We start from the raw sequence: 20,011 nt of genomic DNA, 5'->3' as shown, positions 1-20,011 counted from the left end.
CAACTCGGTCTAGTGGAAGGTGCCCCTGACCCTGGCAGGAGGGCTGGAACAAGATGAACTTCAATGTCCCTTCCAACTCAAACCATTCCATGATTCTGTCGTGATACGCATTTGTATTTTCTTACATTGATGTACAGACAGTGAACTAAATGTTACAAGTTGTTACTTCTGTCTTAAGTCCTGCTTGAACCACTTTCACTGAACAACTTTTGCTGCTACCTGTTCAAAGTTTTGACTCTTGACTCTTAAAATTAAGTTCAAAATCAACTCAGAGTAAAGCTTATAAGCATGGGACAAAAATAAAGTACTGCAACCAGTTATGCAAAAAATTAATCGTGCACTTCTTCTGCCTCACTGGGTAAAAAGTTGATTGTTCAGATGTTTGACATTTCCATTAGTGACCTGGGTGATGGCTCAGAGGGCACCTCCCCAGTCTGCAGAGGACACGAAACCAGGAGGAGCTGTCAACAGGACAGGTGCTTGTGGTGCCATTCCACAGATCTCACTGGGCTGAAGAAATGGGCAAACAAGAACCTCATAAATCCAACAAAGGGGAACGTAAAGTCTTGCACTTGAGAAAAAACAACCCTTTGTACCAGGACGAGTTGGAGACAACAGCCTGGGAAGCAGCTTTGCAGAACAGAGCCTGGGGTCCTGCTGGACAAATTGCCCACGACATCAATGTGCTCCTGCAGCAAAGGCTACCAACAGCACCCCAGGCTGTGTTAGGGAAAACACTGCCAGGAGGTCAAGGAAGGGGATCCTTCCCCTCTGCTCTAACCAGAACTTAGACCCATCCAAAGTGCCGTGTCCAGTTCTGGAATCAGTAAAGAGACATCACTACCAGACTGGAGAATCTGACATGGGAAGAAGGGCTGAGAGGGCTGGGATTGCTCAGCCTAGAAAAGGCCCAGGGGAAGCCTTGTCAAGGTGTGTGAATACCTGATGGGGACAACAAAGAAGATGGAGCCAGACTCCTCTCAGCAGCGCCCCATAAAAGTACAACAGGCAACAGGCACAAACTGAAATACAGAAAATTTCCTGTCAACAAAAGATTACATTCTTTTAGTACCACAACAGCAGTCAAGCACTGGAATAGCTTTGCCAAGAGGCTGGAGTGTCCATCTCAAGATTGAGAACAGTCTGGCCATGGTGCTGAGGAACCTGCTCCAGCTGAGCCTGCTTGGAGGGCAGGCTACTGGACCAGACTGCCTGCAGAGTGGCTATTCTATGGACTCAGGACAGAAACAACATGCACTTCAAACAAACCCAGTCTCCTACATGCTTCCCTGTAACAATCCAAAAATTGCATTTCCATGAGAAGTTAAGTGTCTTATTAAATCTGCTGCCAGTATTTTCCCTGACAGAGCTGCCAATGAAAGAAACCAAACAGTAGCTCTGAGAAGGCACTGACATGTCCTGTGCTTCTACAACTCTCCTGCTGCAACTTTTTTTTAAAGCAGTGGCGGAGCAGCTAACCCAAAACAGCTTCCCAACAAACAGCCCAGAATATTTTCAGAAGTGACCATCCTGCTTTTGGGTCTTCCATCTTCCACTTTTGGGGTCTTAGCCTATACAGCTTGCTATCACTTTAATAATTATTCATACTCTAAAGATATGGATGAATTATCCAGCTTCCTGTCATCACTTGTTTATTATTTTCAGCAAAGAACTCTGATAACAATGTTTGCATTCATTCATTTTCAAATTGTCAGCTTTCATCTTACAACCTCTCATCTGAGACTAGCAGAATTCCCCATCAGTAGGATTAAAAAAAAAATAAATTCCACAGCAGTTTGGTAAAAGAATAGCTGACAACCTTCTTGTCCTTGACAAGGGACTGGAGGGGGTGGGGGGGAATATTCAAGAATTATTTTGCACACTTAAAGAGCTTCTCTAGATTCAGCTGAAGAACTCTATTTACTTCCCCTGAGCTGAACTGCTGAAGTATTTCCACTCCAGCAGCAGCCACAATTTAGCTCTGGAGCAGGGATTTCCCTCTGCAGTTTGAAGCACTCTTGCACATGAAAAGTGCTCTGTGGAACACACTGTAAATGTAGAACTATTACACAACTATTATCTAGTGATGCTGGCATGAGGAAGCTAGAGGGAGGAAACAGGAAGGATATAAATACAAGTCTGCAATCTTTTATATTTTACTCACATAAGGGAAAATCACCAGAGCTCCAAGAGATACATCTGAGCTACTGTGTTGGTGAATTAAAAAAAAAAAAAAAAAAAAGTGATACACATTCATTTTACACAGCATTTGAATAAACTGGAAATAAAAATTCAGATTATCAGTCCCACAAAATTTGTAGGCACTTACTCCTAAAGATCAAAATGAGATTTCATATCAACTTACTTTAGCAGACTTTAGCCTCAGTGTTCATTTCTCTGTGCTGCTTTTTCACCTCCATCAGTAAAATGTTTTGATATATGACTCACAGCTGAGAACATTTCAGAGGACACATTCAAAAGATTTGAGCAGACACTGTTCTGGCAGGTTTTTTTAAACAATGAAAAATGTTACTAAAGATTACAGGAACAACCCAGAGGTTGAACGGCTGCTGGGAAGAGTCAATAAACATCACCTTTGCTTGGAAATTAAGAGTTTCAGTGCAAGGGTGTCTCACCCTCTTACTATTTAGCTTGCTAACTTTACAAACAACATTCCATTCTGTTATGTATATTTTTGTTGAGATATTTTCGGGGTAAAGAATGCTTGTGAAAATAAAAGAATTAGTCCAAAATATTCTCTACCTTTTAAATGGCTGGCACCTTGACAATTCATCTTAAGTCATAAGCACCAAAGCAAAAAACTCACTGATCCTCACTGCCAGTAATTTTTCAGGAATGTAGCAACCAAAGCCGTGGTAACAGCTGGAATACACCTAAAACGCAGTCTTAAAATGATGTTCTTAACATTAAACGCCTTCACATTGTTCTGGCTATAGAAAGTGCCAGAGAGCTCTTTACAGCTATTTTAAAATTTAAGCCTGATGCTGTCAGGTTCAAAGTACTTCTGGGCGACAGAAAGGAGCCTTCACATGTCAAAGGGGAATCCACACTTTGTCCTTCTGCTTCTCAGAGCCGAGCAGAATGGAGCTGGTGGAGGAGGACATGCACAAGAAGAACATGGCCAGAGAACCTGCAGAACCAACGCTGTAAAAAGCACACAATGCTCGGCGTGTGAAGGACAGCATGATCTCAGCACAACAAAGTTGGCTCTGCATAAACATCTCCTACAGACGGCAAAATGTGGATACTCTGACACGAGTGATGTTTAAATAAGCATTTTGCAATAGAGATCCTTCTCCCAGGTCCCTTCCACGGCTGCTGCTATTCATGTGGTAAACCTCCTGTATACACAACACGAGACTTCAAACAAAGGTTCCCGTCCATTCCTACGAGCATCATCCTTACAGTTCAACAGTTCTCGGAGGCTCTGAGCTTAAGGTCATCGCCGAGTCCTTCACCTGCCTCCCAACCCCTGGTCAAAGCCCGAGACCACCGAGGCAGCCCTGGGAGACCTCCATCCTGCAGGCAGACCCAGCATCTCAGGGAACAGCTTTTACCGAACCGCATTTTGCTCATTCGCCTCCACAGCCCTCCTGTACGTCTGTCCCTCTTTATATTTTAAGCTCATCTCCATCTTCGGGGGACCAAGCAGCCAGGGAACCATATTACACTGCCACCTCCACTCCCTCCCCTCTAACACGTCTCCTAACAACGCCACGTAGATCCAGATAATCATCTGGGATGAGCACTTGGGGCAGCCCTCGGTGTTCCTGAGGGAGCGCATTCCTCTCACACGCCCCGAGCCCTCTCCCCCAGCCCGGCTCCGTCCGAGCCCACTCCCCCCTCACAGCACAAGGACCTCGCTCCTCTCCCAGCTCCTTCCCAGCTCTTTTTGTGTCCCCAGCGTGGCCCGGGGGCCTCCCCCGTCCCCTCAGGGCACGGAGACACCAGGGAAGAGCCGCATATTCCAGGCACGTCCCTCTCCCTCGGCGGGGGGGGATGGGAAGAGCAGCAGCGGAGCGGCACCAGCCGAGACGTCAAGCGCAGGAAAAACGAGGACAGGCGGGAACTACGCGATAGGAATCGCTCCCAACCTCCATCCCACAGCCCCGGGGCTCCCGAGGCGGGGAGAACGGGAGGGGAGAAGGGGCTCCCCCTCAGCGCTGCTCGGGCGGGACGCTGAGGGCGTTAACGCGCTCCCCCCGCGCCGGGGGCGGCCCGGCACCCACCTTGAGAGTGGGGTACTCCTGCACCTTCAGGGTCATTGAGAGCTGAGCGGCCGATTCCTGCACCGCCATCTTGGATCGGGCACCGGCCTCCCCCCCCCCGCTCCCTCCTCTCCTTTCCCTCCCGCCCTCCTTCCCAGCGCGTCCCGGCGGGAGCTACCTACGGCGCGCGCGGCATGCCGGGAAACGGCGCGCGCCCCGCCCCGGCCCTCATGGACACGGGCCGAACCAACGCCGCGCGCTTCCCCCCCCCCGCGCCGCCGCGGCTTGGTACGCTCCGAGGGGGCGGTGACGGAGGGAGAGCGACGGCGCGCCGGCCAATGAGCGGCTGCCTGCCTCACGTTCCCCCGCCGTGAGTGTTGGCGCCGCCCCAGGGCTCGGGGAGCCGCGCCTGAATGGGCAGCGCTGCGGGAGTGGGCGGGGCCGCGTGGAGGCGCGGACAAATCAAACGGGATTACGGCATCGGGATGGGCGGGGTTTGGGGGGGTTACGGACACCCGGCCCCTCAGCGGCGGCAGAGAGCGATTTCCTACGGCCCAATCCGAACGTGCTCTGGCGCTCGGGGGGCGGGGCCTAAAAGTAAATTTTGCTGGTGACTTCAAACGGCCGTTTTAACACCCCCGAGGTGTCCGGGAAGGGGAGGGGCGGGGCGAGGGGCGGGGCGCGTTGTGATGGACAGCGCCGCCAGCCAATGCTGTACCCTTTCAGGTTGACGGGCAGGCTGCTGAACCAATGGGGGCTGCGTCTGGAGCGGGAGGGCGGAGCGGCGGGCGGCGTGTGGCTGTGTGTACATCGTGATGGGCGGGGCCGCCCCCGTGAGTTCCGCGGGGCGGAGGGAGCGAGTGGCAGCCAGTGAGGCGGAGACGGCGGGAAGAGGTTTAAATAGCGGAGACGGCGGCAGCCCCCCCTGCCCTCGGCTCCCCGCGCCGGCGCCGAGTTCCCCCGGTGAGCGGAGGCGTGGGGCGGGCGCAGCTCCCGCCGCAGCCGGGCCGGTCCCGCCCGCCCCGCGGGGGACGGGGTGGGGAGGGGGGGCGGCTCCGGGGTCTCTGTGGTGCTCCCCTCATGGCCGCCGCTGCCCTCACAGCCGCGCGGGGAGCGGAGCCGGCGCCGCCGGGCGCTACAGGTGCGGGGCCGGGGCTGCCGCGCGGTGCCCGGCGCGCTGTGGGTCTGCACGGCTGCGCTCAGAGGCTCGGCGCGACCCGCTGACCTCTGGCCGCTCCCTGTGAGGTGACAAGCAGCGGTTTAAGCGAGCAGTCATTCCTCTGCCGGACGTACGTGAGTGTTTCCATTAAAAAAAAAAACAAACAACAAAACAACAACAGAAAGGGACGCGGTCCTGCAGAGTTTCTGCCTGTGTGTGTGAGGGAATAAAGCCGCTCTTGGGGTGTCAGTGCTGATATAAAGCCGCTTTCTGGGTAGAGGGCAGTGTCCGTGTGCTCGCTGTGACCCGGGACACCGGGACACGCCTTTGTCACAGCAGGTTGGCAGCACAAGGGACATGTGCCCACGGCACCTGCAGGAAATACAAACTTCACTCTCCTGCTGAAGTCGATGTCAAAAGTCTCGTTTTTTGATGCGCTCCAAGCAGTGTGCTGCTTGAGTTTGAAGCTTTAAAGAGACCCCCAAACCCTTATCTGTCAATAACTGTGGTGATTTCTTTGCTCTCTGAACATTGTGGTTGTGTTGTTACTGGTCTGCAGAAGACTGGGGGAAAATAAACACCAGTACTTCCAGGAGGAGCGAGCACATTTAACTTTCATGGTTTGAAAGAGCAAGTATGTTTCTGAGAGTATTTTGTGGCATTATTTCTGATGTGCATAGGCCTCATTGCACTGAAAGTGTCTGTCCACCACAAAGGGATGGGGATAAATGAAAGGGAATGTGGGAAATCATATTGTTGAGTATTAGATTCTCTTGGCTCTCGACTCCTTTTACTGATATTTACTCACAGCTGCCCTAGTATTCAGCCTTGTGCTGACCATAACCAGCAAATGTATGCCTACACATAATTTACCAAGCCCACACCAGGTGCTGAGCCTTTGTTTGAGAAGTGTGTTAGTAAAAACTTCTGTGTTAGTTACACCTGGGATTAGCATTCATGTCTAGACACGATCTTGGGACCAGATCCTGCAAGAGGATTTTTATAGGGGGGATTTTGACTCCATTAAGATTCTGTGCTGGGAATGGTTCACCCTGAGCTGCTTGGGTGGAGAATTGAAAACTTTGCTCAATTGTTGCTGTATTTACAAACATAATTATGTGGCATTGTAAAATATTCCTGTTCTTCCTGTCTGTCTTAAGTATCCTGTAAGCTAATATTTAGAAGGAAATTTGCTCTTCAGTATTCCCCATGATTAATGGCACTGAGCAGCTTGAACCTGGCTTACCTTAACTCTGTGATGCTTATAGGGATTGAAGAAGTGTGACTTGCTGTGTAATTGATCAGGTCGTGTATTTGTCCGTGTATTTGCAACAGGTTTTGTTATATGTAATCTCTTAATGGTCCTTTCTGATAATACAGGAGCTAGTTTAATGTAGCACTCGGTGGATCCAGGTGATGTGCTCAGACTGTATCTGTCTTTCAGCTGGAGGGTTGTTGGTGAAGCTTTGTCAGACGACAGTAGCCAGAGCTAGAGGGGTTGCTTGATGGAACAGATGGCCAAGCAACCATCATGTCAGAGAAAACAGCATGCATCCGTGTATTCTTAGTTTAACACAAGAGGGAGCATGTCTAATCTTTAACCTTTAAATATTGCAACTTCAGGGAGAAAGCTTGAAGTGTTGAGTGTCAACTAATTTATGTTCAAGGCTCCATGTGCAAATATTGATACAACCTATGCATATTGCTGGCATGTTTTCAGCTTTGGGCTGCAGCTGCTGATTTTTAGTGTAAATGTTGGCATGATAAATGTGGGCATGAGAACTAAGCTAATGATCTTTTGATGTTGTTAAAATGCGTAGTTTCCTGCTAAATTAAACAAAATATTTATGGCTGTTGTTATTGCTGGGTATGGTCATTAATGTACTAAGGTTGTATTTTTTTTCTTAAATATTAGGTTAATATATGTCTTCTGCTTAACCTACCATACAAACTTATAAAGCTGAGTCTTAATTTAATTAAATTTAGTTTAATTGCCTATATACCTTTGCTTTTAGAGTTCTTATAAATCCTACTACTTTATTCTTCAATAGGAAGTATGAAGTTGGATCTACTAAGAAGCTTTGTACTGTATCTTCTTTATTTTTCCTTGTCCCCTGGTGTCATAAAATGAAGATGAAAAATCAGCTTCCATTTTGTATTTCTTGCTATTGTCCAGTTGAATCATAATGTGTTAATGTTTGTCCTTGTTGTGTGTCTTGTTAATGTGAATTAGCAATTAGTTTAACTTTAGCAGTGTGCAGAGAATACTCCAGACCTTTAGGAGAACTTCACTCATTTGTTTCCAGTAGCCTTCCACTTTGCTCCAGATTAATGATCAGAGAAAAACATCTGCCTACCATTAAACACTGCATGCAAATGATGGATCTTTCAGGAACATAAACACTCTGTGTGTTGTTTGGTGGAGCAGAGCAGCAGCCTCGGTGCTCTGCTTTCATACGCTGAAGTTTTCTTCAAAAAAAAAAAAATCGAGATTTTACCACGCTTGCTTCTCTTTGCCCTCCACCAGTCCCAGGTGGCAGAAGTGTGTGTGTGTCACCATAATTTCTTGTATTTGCAGACCAGACTGGCCCGAGGCAGGAATGTGAAGGCCTGTGCAGGGTCAGGTGGGAAGGAGCACAGGTTGTCCCACTGTTCAGTAGAGTTCTCTTCCTCCAGCAGGTGGGTGTGGTGGTTTTGTCCATTATCATGGATTCTCCGTGTTTCTTGGCTATTCTGTATCAATCAAGACTTATGCTTTGGTTTGCTTGCCCAGCAGGCTTAGGCTGCTGCACAGACTTTACAATAAATGTGTATTTTTACTTCAAAAGAAAGTAGTAATGTGACTGTATAGTTCATGGTTTGGACGATTTTTTTCTTAATTTTGTTATTGTAACTTTAAACATGACTGAAAAGTGTCTTAGTGTATATGGCTTGTGTAAAAAGTTTTGTTTCTGTATTTGAGAGGAAATGGTCAAGAGTAAAAACCCAACAAACAAACAAAAGAAAAAGTCCCCACCACCAAAACCCTGTGATCAACAACATCAGCAGCGATTGCCCTGATGTGCCACAGTTTAGAGTGTAGTTGTAAAGTAGTAAATACAGATCAAACACTTTGTTTCCTTATTTTAACATTATTATAAGGACCCTTTCCTTATCCGGGGAAAATGCAGATGCCCTCAGCAGTTTGGGTTCCCAAGTGACCATAATGAATTGGGGTTGAGACCTCAGTAGAGGCTGTGCTGGATCATCTGTGGGAACATTTTCATGTCTCTGGTACCAATCTGGCACCTTTCGGGCAATGTGCATGTAGAACTTACTTAGAAATTATCCCATGTTTATGCAAACTGAGTTTCGATGTTAAGGTATGTTTTATATTGCTTTTATTAAAAAAAAAAGAAAAAAGGAGGGGGCATTCACAATGTAGGTCAAATTCTTGTGAAACCTCTTTAAAAAAAAGACTTGTATTTGCATAAAAAAGGCATGTGGGACTGCCTGAGAAGTGCACAGACTCCTGTAACTTTCTGAATTGTTTAAATGAGTGATTTAAAATGCAAAGGGAAGGGGGTTTACCTGCAATATTTTTGGCCATAAGCATTTTTTTTCCTTTCTGAATTACAGCCCCCTGAAAATAGGGGTGTTTAGAAAGAAAGTGCTGACACAGCCTTGACTACAGAGCAGTGCCCTGCTTGCTGCTGCAATAATTGTCCAGGCAGTGTTTTCTGCTTCCCTGCCATTTTGCTTTACATTCCTCCAATCCATTCCATTTTTAACTTTCCCAAAGTTTGGGATTATTGCGAGCCCCCGGCGTGTGTGCAGCCGCCGGAGGAGCGAGCTTGGCAGAGTGGCATGGACTTGTTAATCTCAGCCTGATCTTGTCAGCAACAGCAGAGCCGAGAGAGGGAGGGAGAGCGAGCGAGAGAACTCCGGCTGGGGCAGCGCTCCAAAGGTTCGTCTATTATTATTTATTTTTTTTTTTTATCCCCAAATCGCGTCTCCGCGGGCAGGTGCGGGGGCTCCGCGGCGGGGCCGTGTGCGCGTTCGGCCGCGGGGTTTGTGTGCTGTGCCTGTGTGTCTGTCTGTGTCTGTCTGTCTGTCTGTGTGTGTGTGTGTGCTACGGCCGCGGAGACGCCGAAGGAGAAGAAACCCTGTTGGTTCTCCATGCAAATGACCGCTTTGGTTGTAACAAAAGCCTTGATGTTGGGCTTGGAAAAATGATCTGACAGTGTAACAACCCCAGGCCACTTTCGCCATGTTTTTGTTTATTCATGTTTCATCCCGTTTTCCCTAGCTATCTCGCAGATGTTTCTAATTTCACTGTTTGTTGTTGGTTGGGTTTTTTTCTCCCCCTTCTCTCTCTCTCTTTTTTACACCGTCGAGCCTTTTCGGAGTTAGCAAGCAAACGTGTGAAAGAATGTTAACAAAACAGAGAGGTGTTGCAGATGTTTATACTTTAGTTCTTGCGTTGCGCCTGGCGATTCTGGCAGAGGGATTCGGTGCATATGAAGGAACGTAAGAAGCATCTGTTCTACCTACCGAGCTTGTGGTTTCGAAATGTGCCCATTGTAACTTGAATATTTACAGAAACAGATGAAGTGAGCACGTTCCCGCTGCAGTGTGGCAGGTCCAGATTCTCATTTCTTTGCTACTGTTTTTGAAGGGGGGAGGAGGGGGGGGGAATCCAAAAGAGCAAGGAAAGGAATATCTGTGGCACAACATGTATGCTCCTAGATAAACTCCTGCCATCTCGGAGTGCCTTTAAATATTTGAACAGCTTCCGTTAAGTCAAATAAAATTGGTTACCATGAGAAACAAAAAAGTCTAATAGAATAGTTGAGCACACTAATGAAAATCTGAATGTAACATTGTTTCAGAATCATTCAAAGAACTGGATTAGACAGAAAACCTTGTCAATAACGTAACATTTAAACATTTTTGCTTCTGAGATCGTGGAAAACAGCAGTACACAGTACAGAAATAGCAGAGGTGGATAGTATGTTATCTTACAGTCGCATAAATTGAAATGTAATCGTCTACTAATGATATTAGAATCAGTCTGGTTGTAGAATTTTATGCTTGATGAATGTATTGAGGCATACACAAATAAAATCTGAAATCTTAGAGGACAATGATTCAATGTCCAGAGCCAGTGGTTAAATCAGATGTGGTAACTATGGTGAGAGGTAAAGTTACTTAGCTTCCCACAGACCATGCATATGTGGATTTCTTTTCGTATAATGGAGATTAAGGAGAAAAGGATTAGAAAATCTAAAGAGAAATTTTGAGCAGGAGACCTGTAGCCTGGCTATGGGAATTAACACTGTGGAGGCTTTTAAGAGAGAGGCAGGGTGGAAGTAAACACTCTCTTGTAATATATATTGATGATAATTCTAGAAAGGAGTCTTTCTGGTTGGGAATATCAACAGCTCATGCATACAGGAACAAAATCAATCCTCTGCATATTAAAATAATCCTCCTACTCCAACAAAACAAAAGCAGAACCCTGCATAGATTTTCACATTACAAAGTGGCAGCACAAAATCAGGTAGAATCTGCTATTCTGAGTGAATGAATTTTAGGTTTTTGCAGAATGAAGCAATATTGATTTATTTGGATTGCTTCGCATTCCTATTTTTAAGTATGATATGTGGTTAGGATTTTTTTAAACTTCAAAAATGGTGGTCATAGGAAGTAGGAAATAAAATCAGAGCTTAGTGTTCTAGCTGGTAAATATTGGGGGAGTTTGGACTACAGCCAGGAGAGACTTGGACCACATTTCTGATTTTCCTTGAGTTGAGAGGCATCAGTGTTATCCTGAGCTTCTCAGGGAAGAACTTTTTAGATTATGCTGATCAGCTCCGAGGGGCATGGGAAGGATTGTCATGCTTGCACATAAAACTCTGGTGTTCTGAGAGAGCCACCAGAGATGCTAATTAGTGATTAGCAATTTGAAAGCTTAGGAAACAGAAAGGGGAGAGGTCAGGTTCAATTTCCACCATAGAGGGACCAGTTCTCTGTAATAGTGAAAAGTACATTTACTGTGAGAGTGCAGAGCCAGCTGGGGGACATGAGGCGTGTTCAGCTTTCTGGTAATAGGTGCTAAAGTGTTTGCAATGCATTAGACACATCTTTAATAAAACACTGTAAAGTTCTGGGTTTCCCCTCCTCCCTGCCCCCACTGAGGCTGTAAAACACTTGTTTTATGAGAAGCTGGCAGGGGAGCTGCTAGTTGAGCACAGCCTAGAAGCACGGTGTTATGAGTTTTCAGGTGTTTGTGGGTTTGCTAGGAATCACTCTGAGCTTTTTGTGGGTCACAATCCCAGTTTCCCTTATCAGCTGCTCTAAGAGGGTGTTATCAGGTACCTGTTCAGGACACTGGGTTCACTATCACTGCAACACTGCTGGTGAATCCCATGAATGGAATGTGTGCTCCTGCTCAGGCCAAATCATTAAAAATAGACCAAACAACAGTGAAATTCACATTTGTTACAAATTGTTTTCACAATAGGATTGGTCAACACATTTTATTGACTTTTCTGTTTGAATTGTGACTTCTTCAAAGGTATTAAAAGTTCAATAATTGTATTCTCTGCTAATAAAGAGGAAGAGGAGGAAAAAGTATTGAATTGCTGCTATCAGTGGATGATATTTTGCTGTTTTCTTCATGTTGGAGTTGGCATTTATGGAGTGGTACATTGTTATTGCATTAATAATGGATTAGTATTTCACAGGAAAATTTTTATTTATATAGAGATTGCTATTTTAGATTGAAGCAGAAAGCTTCCATATCTAGAGAAAAGCCCAGATATAGCTATTGATGCGTAACAATTAATTTCCTTTTCAGTGTGTTTTGAAATTGTTTTATCATCCTCCTTTATTAGGATGTATTATATTTAAGAACAACCAACCTGATATTTCAGGCACAGGATGCTGTATAACCTAATGGATAGGAATAGTGGAATTGGAAGAAAGTGTTTTTCTTTCTTTGCTATTGGATTAGGGCAGATCAGTTCACCTTTCTGTTTCTGTTTCCCATCTACAAAACAGGTGTAATGGTAATTCCTTCAATATCCACTGATGAAATTTTGAGATAAGCAATATTTTGTCTTACAGCATCACACATTGTGGATACTAACATATTTGCACCATTAAAAATAATTAAAATACTAGTGATTTGATAATAAAATGTTTGCAGAAGAAAAATCAGAGTTAGTAAGGAGGCTTTTTCAGACACTTGTGACTAATGTGGGGTTTTGTAGGGTAGCTGAATATCAGCTGGCTGATGGAGAGTGAGAATTGACAGATTACACATGTCTAGTTTAAATCTTGAACGAAAGGCAGCACTGACAGAACCAGAGGACACAGTGTCAAGCTGCATCAAGGGAAATATAGGATGGATATTGGGAAGAAGTTTTTTTACAAAAAGGGTGATAAAGCTCTGGAATGGTCTGCCCAGGGACATGGTGGAGTCACCATCCCTGGATGGGTTTAAAAAAAGATTGGATGTGGCACTGGGTGCCAGGGTTTAGTTGGGGTGTTGGGGCATGGGTTGGACTCAATGATCTTTAAGGTCTCTTCCAACCTCATCATTCTGTGAATTCTGTGTAAAGATGGGCTGTTGTTTATCTAATTTGATCAGTTTAATCAATTGACAGAGAAGATAATTTACATATAAAACTTGGAGACAAAATTTAAGCCATCATAGTTTGAAGTACAAATTGCTCCTTAAGTTTCCACATTTTCCTTCGTGTGTGACCCTGCTTCAGTTATCCACTCATATCTTTATCTTTGTAGACAACAGAGTTGGTATTTTGATACTGAAAATGATCACTTGCTGTGGTTTGGGATACTGTTTATTTTTTTAAAATAGAATTGAAATAGCCTCAACACTTTTAAAAATATACTTTTATTTTTCTGTTTAAAGGACAAAATTTTATTAAAAAATAACTCTGATATTAAAATCCAATTTTTCCAACAGTATTCCATTTGAAAGGAATATTTTTCTTCATGTTTGGAACAAGACAATATAGCTTAGTTTGTAAAATTTGTTTATACAATGGTATTTTCTAAGTACACAGTGCCTGGAATATGTCTTAGCACATAAAAAATAGAATAAATAAAAGCTTTTGTATCCAAACAGCTTCTGTTTATGTTTCTCAGTAAGAGGTGTGTGTGTGGAGAAGGATTCTTGTAGCTTTGAGAAACTGAGTGTATGCTTTGTCTTGTAAATTATGTCATTTGTTATCTTGGTAAATCTTAGAGCAGCAAGTACATGACAGCTTCCTTTTAGAACAGTAAAGATCAGGTGGTGTTTCTGTGGAAATCATTCTCACTTATGCTGTGTTCTTGAGGTATTTCTCTACCTTTCTATCCGTGCTTGGGTGTTGTTAGAGGGAAGTTAACCAGGGATACTGTTGTGATCTGGTAATGCCTGTGCAAACTGGAATATATTCCCTGTGTTTTGCAAGGAGATAATGATGGTTTGAAAGCTTTTGCATGCCTTTTTTTTTTTGGTAGATCTTTCATAAATTCCCTGCTTTGCTTACTGATATGCCTTCAGAAAGAGCATGGTGTGACATTTCCTCATATCTTCTTTTAAACTGTAAAATGTATGTGTATCTTTTCTGGTGCTTTGTTTATGCTGTGCTGTGACAGACAAGTAGAGATAAAAAAGTGCTATACTTAATACTTAGAATAATATATTCTTTAAATAACAACTTCTGAGATCCTCTCCTCTTTCATCCTTCATCTCTGCAGTGAGGGAGTGGTATCAGGGAGAAATAGTCATTCTGACTTTTTTATATTAGTGATGTGAATTTGATCTAATGCAGTTACTGTATAATTCCTCAGGCTCTCTAGTACAAATAGATATGAAAAACATCCATGATATTGTTCAACATGAGTTGAGAGGTGACCAGTGGAGTTCAGACTGTGAGAAACAAAGAGATGTGTTACATTTAAATTGTTGTGCACAGGTTGATGTGTTTCCTCAAATGTTGGCACAGAAATGAAAGAAAAGATCCTGTTTACTTTTAAGGTCAAAGTGTCTGGGAAGGATTCACTCGAGAAACAATTGCCATTTCCCATTTTACTCTATGACTGTGGGACAGGAAATGGATTTTGCAGATTTTTACCTCCTGGGAAGTCAGCTTGAAGAAAGTAAAGATTGTGGTAGAGTCATTGGACCATAAAAGTTAAGCAGATAAAATCATTTAATCTATTGGGGATAGAGTGTATTACTTTCAGCTCTATGTTGTTAGACTGCTGAAGATATCAAAACCAGGGTGTGTTTGTTGGAGCAATTAAAAATGTAACTTTTCTGATCCTTATAGGACTATATCAAAATCAACACCCTTGCATCCTGTCTGTGTCAAGGTTTCTGCCCCTTATTGATACTTCATTTGAATAAGACTGAATTAAATCTATGTCACATTGTTTTTAATTTGAGCATCTCTGCCCACCAAATTAAGGGAGAACTTAACCTCTGGAAATGCTAAAAGCTTGTACAGGAAGGATTGTCTGCTCCTGCTTGACTGGGGGCAGCAGTATAAACCTGGAGAGGACAAGGAGTTAGCAGCAGAGTGCACAAGTTGAAGGAATAGGTAGTTTCAAGTTTCTAATTAGCATTGCACACCAAAGTTAGTAGATGCATAGATAAGTATGGCAGATATTTCCAGCAGTCTTTAATGTCATTCTAAGTTTTGCATACTTGCACTTGGTTTTGTTCTGTATTTGACTACATCTTTATCTCTGTTTTGTATTGTTGGTTTCAGTGTTTGTAGTTGATTGATAGTGTTTTGTCTTGCAGTAATGTGTCCTAAATACATATACATAATTTTCTTTTTCTGATTTAGAGCCCATTGGCAGTTTCTCTGCCTAGTGCTAGTCACAGATTTCTCAGAACTGCCAGTAAGATTTTTATATTCCTTTAGATGTGTTTCTAGATGGATCAATGTCAGAACTGGGTAAGGAAAGGCACAGCAGTGTGGTCTTGAGTTGGTTTGTAGATTGTGGTTGTTCAGATCCCTCTTGGAGAGAGGGACAGTCTATCAGCAAGCCTGAAGATGTAAGTGGGTGTTTTCTGCAGAGGTCTACAGGATAAAATGCTAAACTGACCCTTCTCCTGGCATATGGGCAGCATGTTCTAATGAGAGTTATGAGGACAGTCTGGGAAGTTCCTCAGTGTGTTTAGGATTGCTTCTGCCTCAATAAACAGCTCCTTGCCAGCTCTTTTCTATCCCGGTGCTTTGATTTTGTGGGCAATTTCCGTCTGCATAATATCGATGAGTCAGAGTATTGTCAGCTGGAGTACCTCAAATTATATGAAAGGACATAGAGTACAAAATATTTTCTAGTGTTTTGAGAAGAGATAATGACATTCTGACAACTGGAAGGTAAGGCTGAAATGTGCAGGGCACCATGCTATGCATTTCTGATGTATGTTTTGGGGGCAATATCCTCAGCTGGACTGGAGTCATTTTTGGGAAGTCACTTCCCTGGTTGACAGCCATTTGCACAATGCTATTTACAGGGAATTCTGACAATGCCATAATTGGGAATTAATGTTTGATAAGAAGTGATCTCCACCTGGAACAGTAACTTTTTTGATACCTGCTGTCAATTTTCCAATTCTTCCTTCAAGTTAGAGTACTTCTCCTTCATGATATATTTAATGGCTTTGTGTTATAAAAAGTGAGGGCTTTTGTGTTACTTTGAGCTTGAGATGATTTTGTATCCTGAAAGGGGTTGTCTTAATGTCATCATTTGGCTTTAAATTGTAATTATGAAATACATTGCCATTTACCATCTAGTAGTTGCACTTTGATCTTTGTGGGTCTCTTCCATCTCAGGATATTGAATAATTCTGTAATCTTTCTTATCACAAAGGTTCACAAAGGGCTTTTTTTTAGGGGTGCAGGCAGGAATTTCTAAGAGTGTGATCACTTTAGTTTCAGTCTTCTTTCCTAAATTTGTAATTGGTATAAAATTGGTCACAATTTGTAGTGACCAAGTTTGTATAGCTCTGGAAGAAATTTGTGTGTGTTGCAGCCCAGGAAACCAGTGTATACCTGAAGCTGCTCTGAGGGCTTTCTATGCACCCATGGTAATTTATTGTAACTATAGAAAGTCTTTTATGTTAGTAGGCTGTTATCCAATGCTAATTAAAAATGACAGTCACTGTTGTTGCAAATAGTAACCATTGACTGTGCAGTAAAAACATCTGAAAAAGCCTCTTAACTGCAATTGGCTAAAAAATATGCAGTGTGGATATGAATTTGCCCCATCATCCAGAGAAGTTTTCCTACTATCTGGTGTTTTTCTCTTAAATTAGCTTTTTTTGTTATTATCAGTCTTTGCATGTGTTTTAGAGCCTTGAAATGAAAGGTGTGATGTAAACACTAGGTATTAAAAGGATCAGATAATTTTAATGTGATTTTTAAGAGGTATTTGTAGAGTTCTACCTTTGACTTGCTGCACTTTGATAGCAAAAATGTTACATATTTCATCAGCTTGAGACTGCAGTAAAATTTTAATTTAGAAATAGTGTTATGCCCATCTACTTGTTAAAATAATCCTGTGTATTGGTTTCAGTGCCATTAAAGTTTTACACAGTTTGCAGTGTGGTTCAGTATTTTTTTCAGATTGCTCACATTGATGTCAAGGCTGACAGTAAAAATGGGTCTCATAAAAAGTAGGCTAAGGCAGCAGATTGTAATTCAGCATTAAATTTTTTTAGTTGTTCAGCATTGATACATACCTCTGGATAGGACAGTTAACTCGAGATTAAATTAAAACTAAATTCAGTTCAAATTTGAAATGAAATAAAATACTGACACATTAGCTATCACTATGCAGTAAGAAAGAAATTGTCTTTTATTATGTGTGTGCTGAGTCTCTAAGGAAGAATATTGTTCTTTCATAAAATCATCATGAGTAATGGAACTGGTGTCTGTACAAAATGAGTCTATATGGGCTTTTAACAAAACAGTGATGTATCAAAGAAGGTGGTTTCCAGCAGTATTTTCATGGTGTCAAATGCATCTCTTAAGCAGAATAAACAAACATCCTGTTGCTGTTTAGTTATGCTACCAAAAAAAATAACATGACATTCAACCAAGTCTTTTGCATTGTCCAAGACAAACATCCAGGACAGTTGGCAGTCGTGTGTCCCAAAGCACACTCTGGGATGGAGATTTCCCTCTTCAACACTGACTCTTAAGTGATCGGGAAGGTTATGCTGAACAAGCATCTGGGGAATTCCTGCTGCAGTTCTGTTGTGGCAAAAGAATTTGTCATGTTGCCAATTGCAAAACTCAGATCCAACAAGAATCTGAAATTTGAACTGACAAGCCAAAAAGTTCCATTGTTTGAATTTTCAGAGATCTTGGTACAATCAAAAAAAAGGGTCTTGAAAGTTTTCTGTTTTCAGAAATGTGTGGTAGAACTCTGTGGGAGGTTGCCCAGCCTGGTTATAGTGCCTTATTAAACCACGGTATAGACCAGTTTCTATTGGACACTGTGTCAGTACAGGGGGGAAAAAAACATATCCTGAGGAGTCTGCCAGAGCATGAAACAGGAAACACAAGATGGATTCACACCAGCAGTAGTTAAAGAACTGTGAACAGAAAGTTCTCTGCGAGCCTGACCTGTGGTGCTGATGGATGGTGGTGATGCTTGAACAAACAGTAAAATTGCAGTGATGTGCTGAGCTGGTTGTCGTGAAAATATTTTGTGGGCTCTGAGAGACTAAGAGGTGATAACAGACAGTGGTCTCAAAAATATCTACCATTCTTTTTGTCATCCTGATGAGAAAGAAGGCTCAGATTCATCAGTGTCTCTGTATCCTGCTCAAAGTGGAAGCTGCAATGGATTTTTCTTCTCCTTCAGAGCAAAAAATGTCCTACAGAAAGTTCTGTGGTCACCTCATGATCTAGATATGAGTTTTCCTCTTTTCTAGAGAAAATAATCTGGGATCTTTTCACCAACTGCACTTAGTGCTTAAACCATAAAATTTACAGTCTTCATCTTCTCCTTTCTGTGTGGTGTGAGGATGGATTATTTGCCAAGACCTAATACCTATTCAAACAGAGCAGAAAATTCACTGAACCTGGAAATAAAACCATGCATTCAAATGGCAAGAGGTGATACAACCCACAGTGAGAAGCATTCCCTATTCATTCTTTGCATTGCTTTTCCCTTGTTAGTGATGGTTCTTGGATACCTTGTAAATCCCTTACCTGGGGAGGATGTGATGGAGTCACTTAGATTACAGTGCAAGAGGGAGTGTGAAATTGCCACCTTATTTTTGTGGCTTCTGTTTGTCAAAGAGGCATGATTCCAATTTACTGTTCTTTTTGACTGGGGATTTGCTATTGTAAGATCTGAAATAAACTACTAATCATTTGTATTTGCTCATTTTTGCTTTCCAAACTCAAGGTATTTTATGTCACAGGGTACTGTTTTTCTAAACACAGAAATACTTCCTGATGTAGGCTGTTTGGAGATGCATGTATTAGAAGATCAATCATGTCATAAAGCATTTTAGACACATTTAGATTGTGTAATGAGAGGTGTTATAACAGGTATGTCACAATTAGGTGTTTAAAAAAAATTGGTGTTGACCCAAACTTTTTAAAAAAATATTCTTCATTTGCAATGGGTGGGGTGCCATGATAGCAAGAAGACTGAACATAATGTATCATTGTTACTTCATATATTAAAGCACAAAAAGCAAAAGAGGGTGCTGTCAGTTTTCACTTCTCTGTGTTTCAAAGTGTGTCACCTTCATTGTGGGCTTGTGCATCCTTGAGAGTTAGGTTAAGAATTATGTTGTGATATTCAAATTATTAAGCAACTTTCTGCTTCAAGTGTTTGAATGAACTCAGGAGAAAGAATTTGTTCCCTCCTCTACCTGGTTTTGGGGGATAAGGCTCACATGTGATTTTATAACTTTTAAACAGCTGTTACATTTAGTTCTAATTCCAGAAAATTTTTAGGAAGATGGTTGGTTGTGGGAGTGCAATTTAGGCAGAGGTACATTTCTGTGGGGGAAGTATGCTTTTTTGGTGAGGAATTGATGCTGGAAATACTTTGATTTTTCTTTGGTGAATGAAAAAAAAAAAAATCAGATGAACCCTCAGGTGTTCCAGAAATTTGTGTTAAAACCAGACTCTGATATCTCAGGGCTTGTGCCTCCTGGGTGAAGTGGTTGCTGCTTTTATGAGTTATAGATCTCCATACTTCAAGGCAGCAGAAAGAAAATGTGTGATTTAAAGACGACATAGAAACGTTTATTGCTCTAGATTCAATTTGTCGTATAAAACTATTGTTGTATCTGATGCTGATCAAGTCATAGGTTAAGGTGATAGTCACATTTATCCAGTGTTTGCAGCTCTCTGATAGTTTGATGTGGCTTTAATGGATTTGGATTATGGTCGATAAGCTACAAAGATGACGTAGGCCTGAAAGGTAAGGCAATAACCAGCACCTCTGCCTTGTGTCTTAGTCAGGTTTACAGCACAGCAAAACCCTGCCAAGCAATATAGAACCTTGTTAACATCTGTTGGGTATTAAAACAAATCACTGGTACTGTAATGCCTGGTTCCTCTTAAAGCTGAATATTGTT

General features: G+C 42.6%; 2 protein-coding genes across 9 annotated transcripts in view; one reads left to right on the top strand and one right to left on the bottom strand.

Moving 5' to 3' along the window:
* Positions 1-4,432, bottom strand: part of MAEA (macrophage erythroblast attacher, E3 ubiquitin ligase) — a 48,990-nt gene extending 44,558 nt beyond the window's left edge. For 3 of the 6 annotated variants that reach the window (XM_039723862.1, XM_039723863.1, XM_039723856.1), the window contains exon 1: positions 4,251-4,399. In XM_039723862.1, coding sequence (XP_039579796.1) covers positions 4,251-4,319 — 69 coding nt within the window. In that variant the 5' untranslated portion in view covers positions 4,320-4,399. The other 3 variants (XM_039723861.1, XM_039723860.1, XM_039723859.1) reach the window with 3 other exon arrangements.
* A 609-nt stretch (positions 4,433-5,041) lies between these two features.
* CTBP1 (C-terminal binding protein 1) overlaps positions 5,042-20,011 on the top strand; it is a 237,014-nt gene continuing 222,044 nt past the window's right edge. For 2 of the 3 annotated variants that reach the window (XM_039723848.1, XM_039723847.1), the window contains exon 1: positions 5,042-5,192. The gene's annotated coding sequence lies outside the window, so the exon portion shown is untranslated. The remainder of the gene's footprint in view (positions 5,193-20,011) is intronic. The other variant, XM_039723846.1, reaches the window with a different exon arrangement.

The sequence above is a fragment of the Passer montanus genome, unplaced genomic scaffold (genome assembly GCF_014805655.1).
Source record: "Passer montanus isolate IOZ18808 unplaced genomic scaffold, ASM1480565v1 scaffold51, whole genome shotgun sequence".
Lineage (NCBI taxonomy): Eukaryota > Metazoa > Chordata > Aves > Passeriformes > Passeridae > Passer > Passer montanus.
The sequence above is the reverse complement of the archived record's forward strand: the minus strand, read 5'-3'. Positions and strand labels throughout refer to the sequence as shown.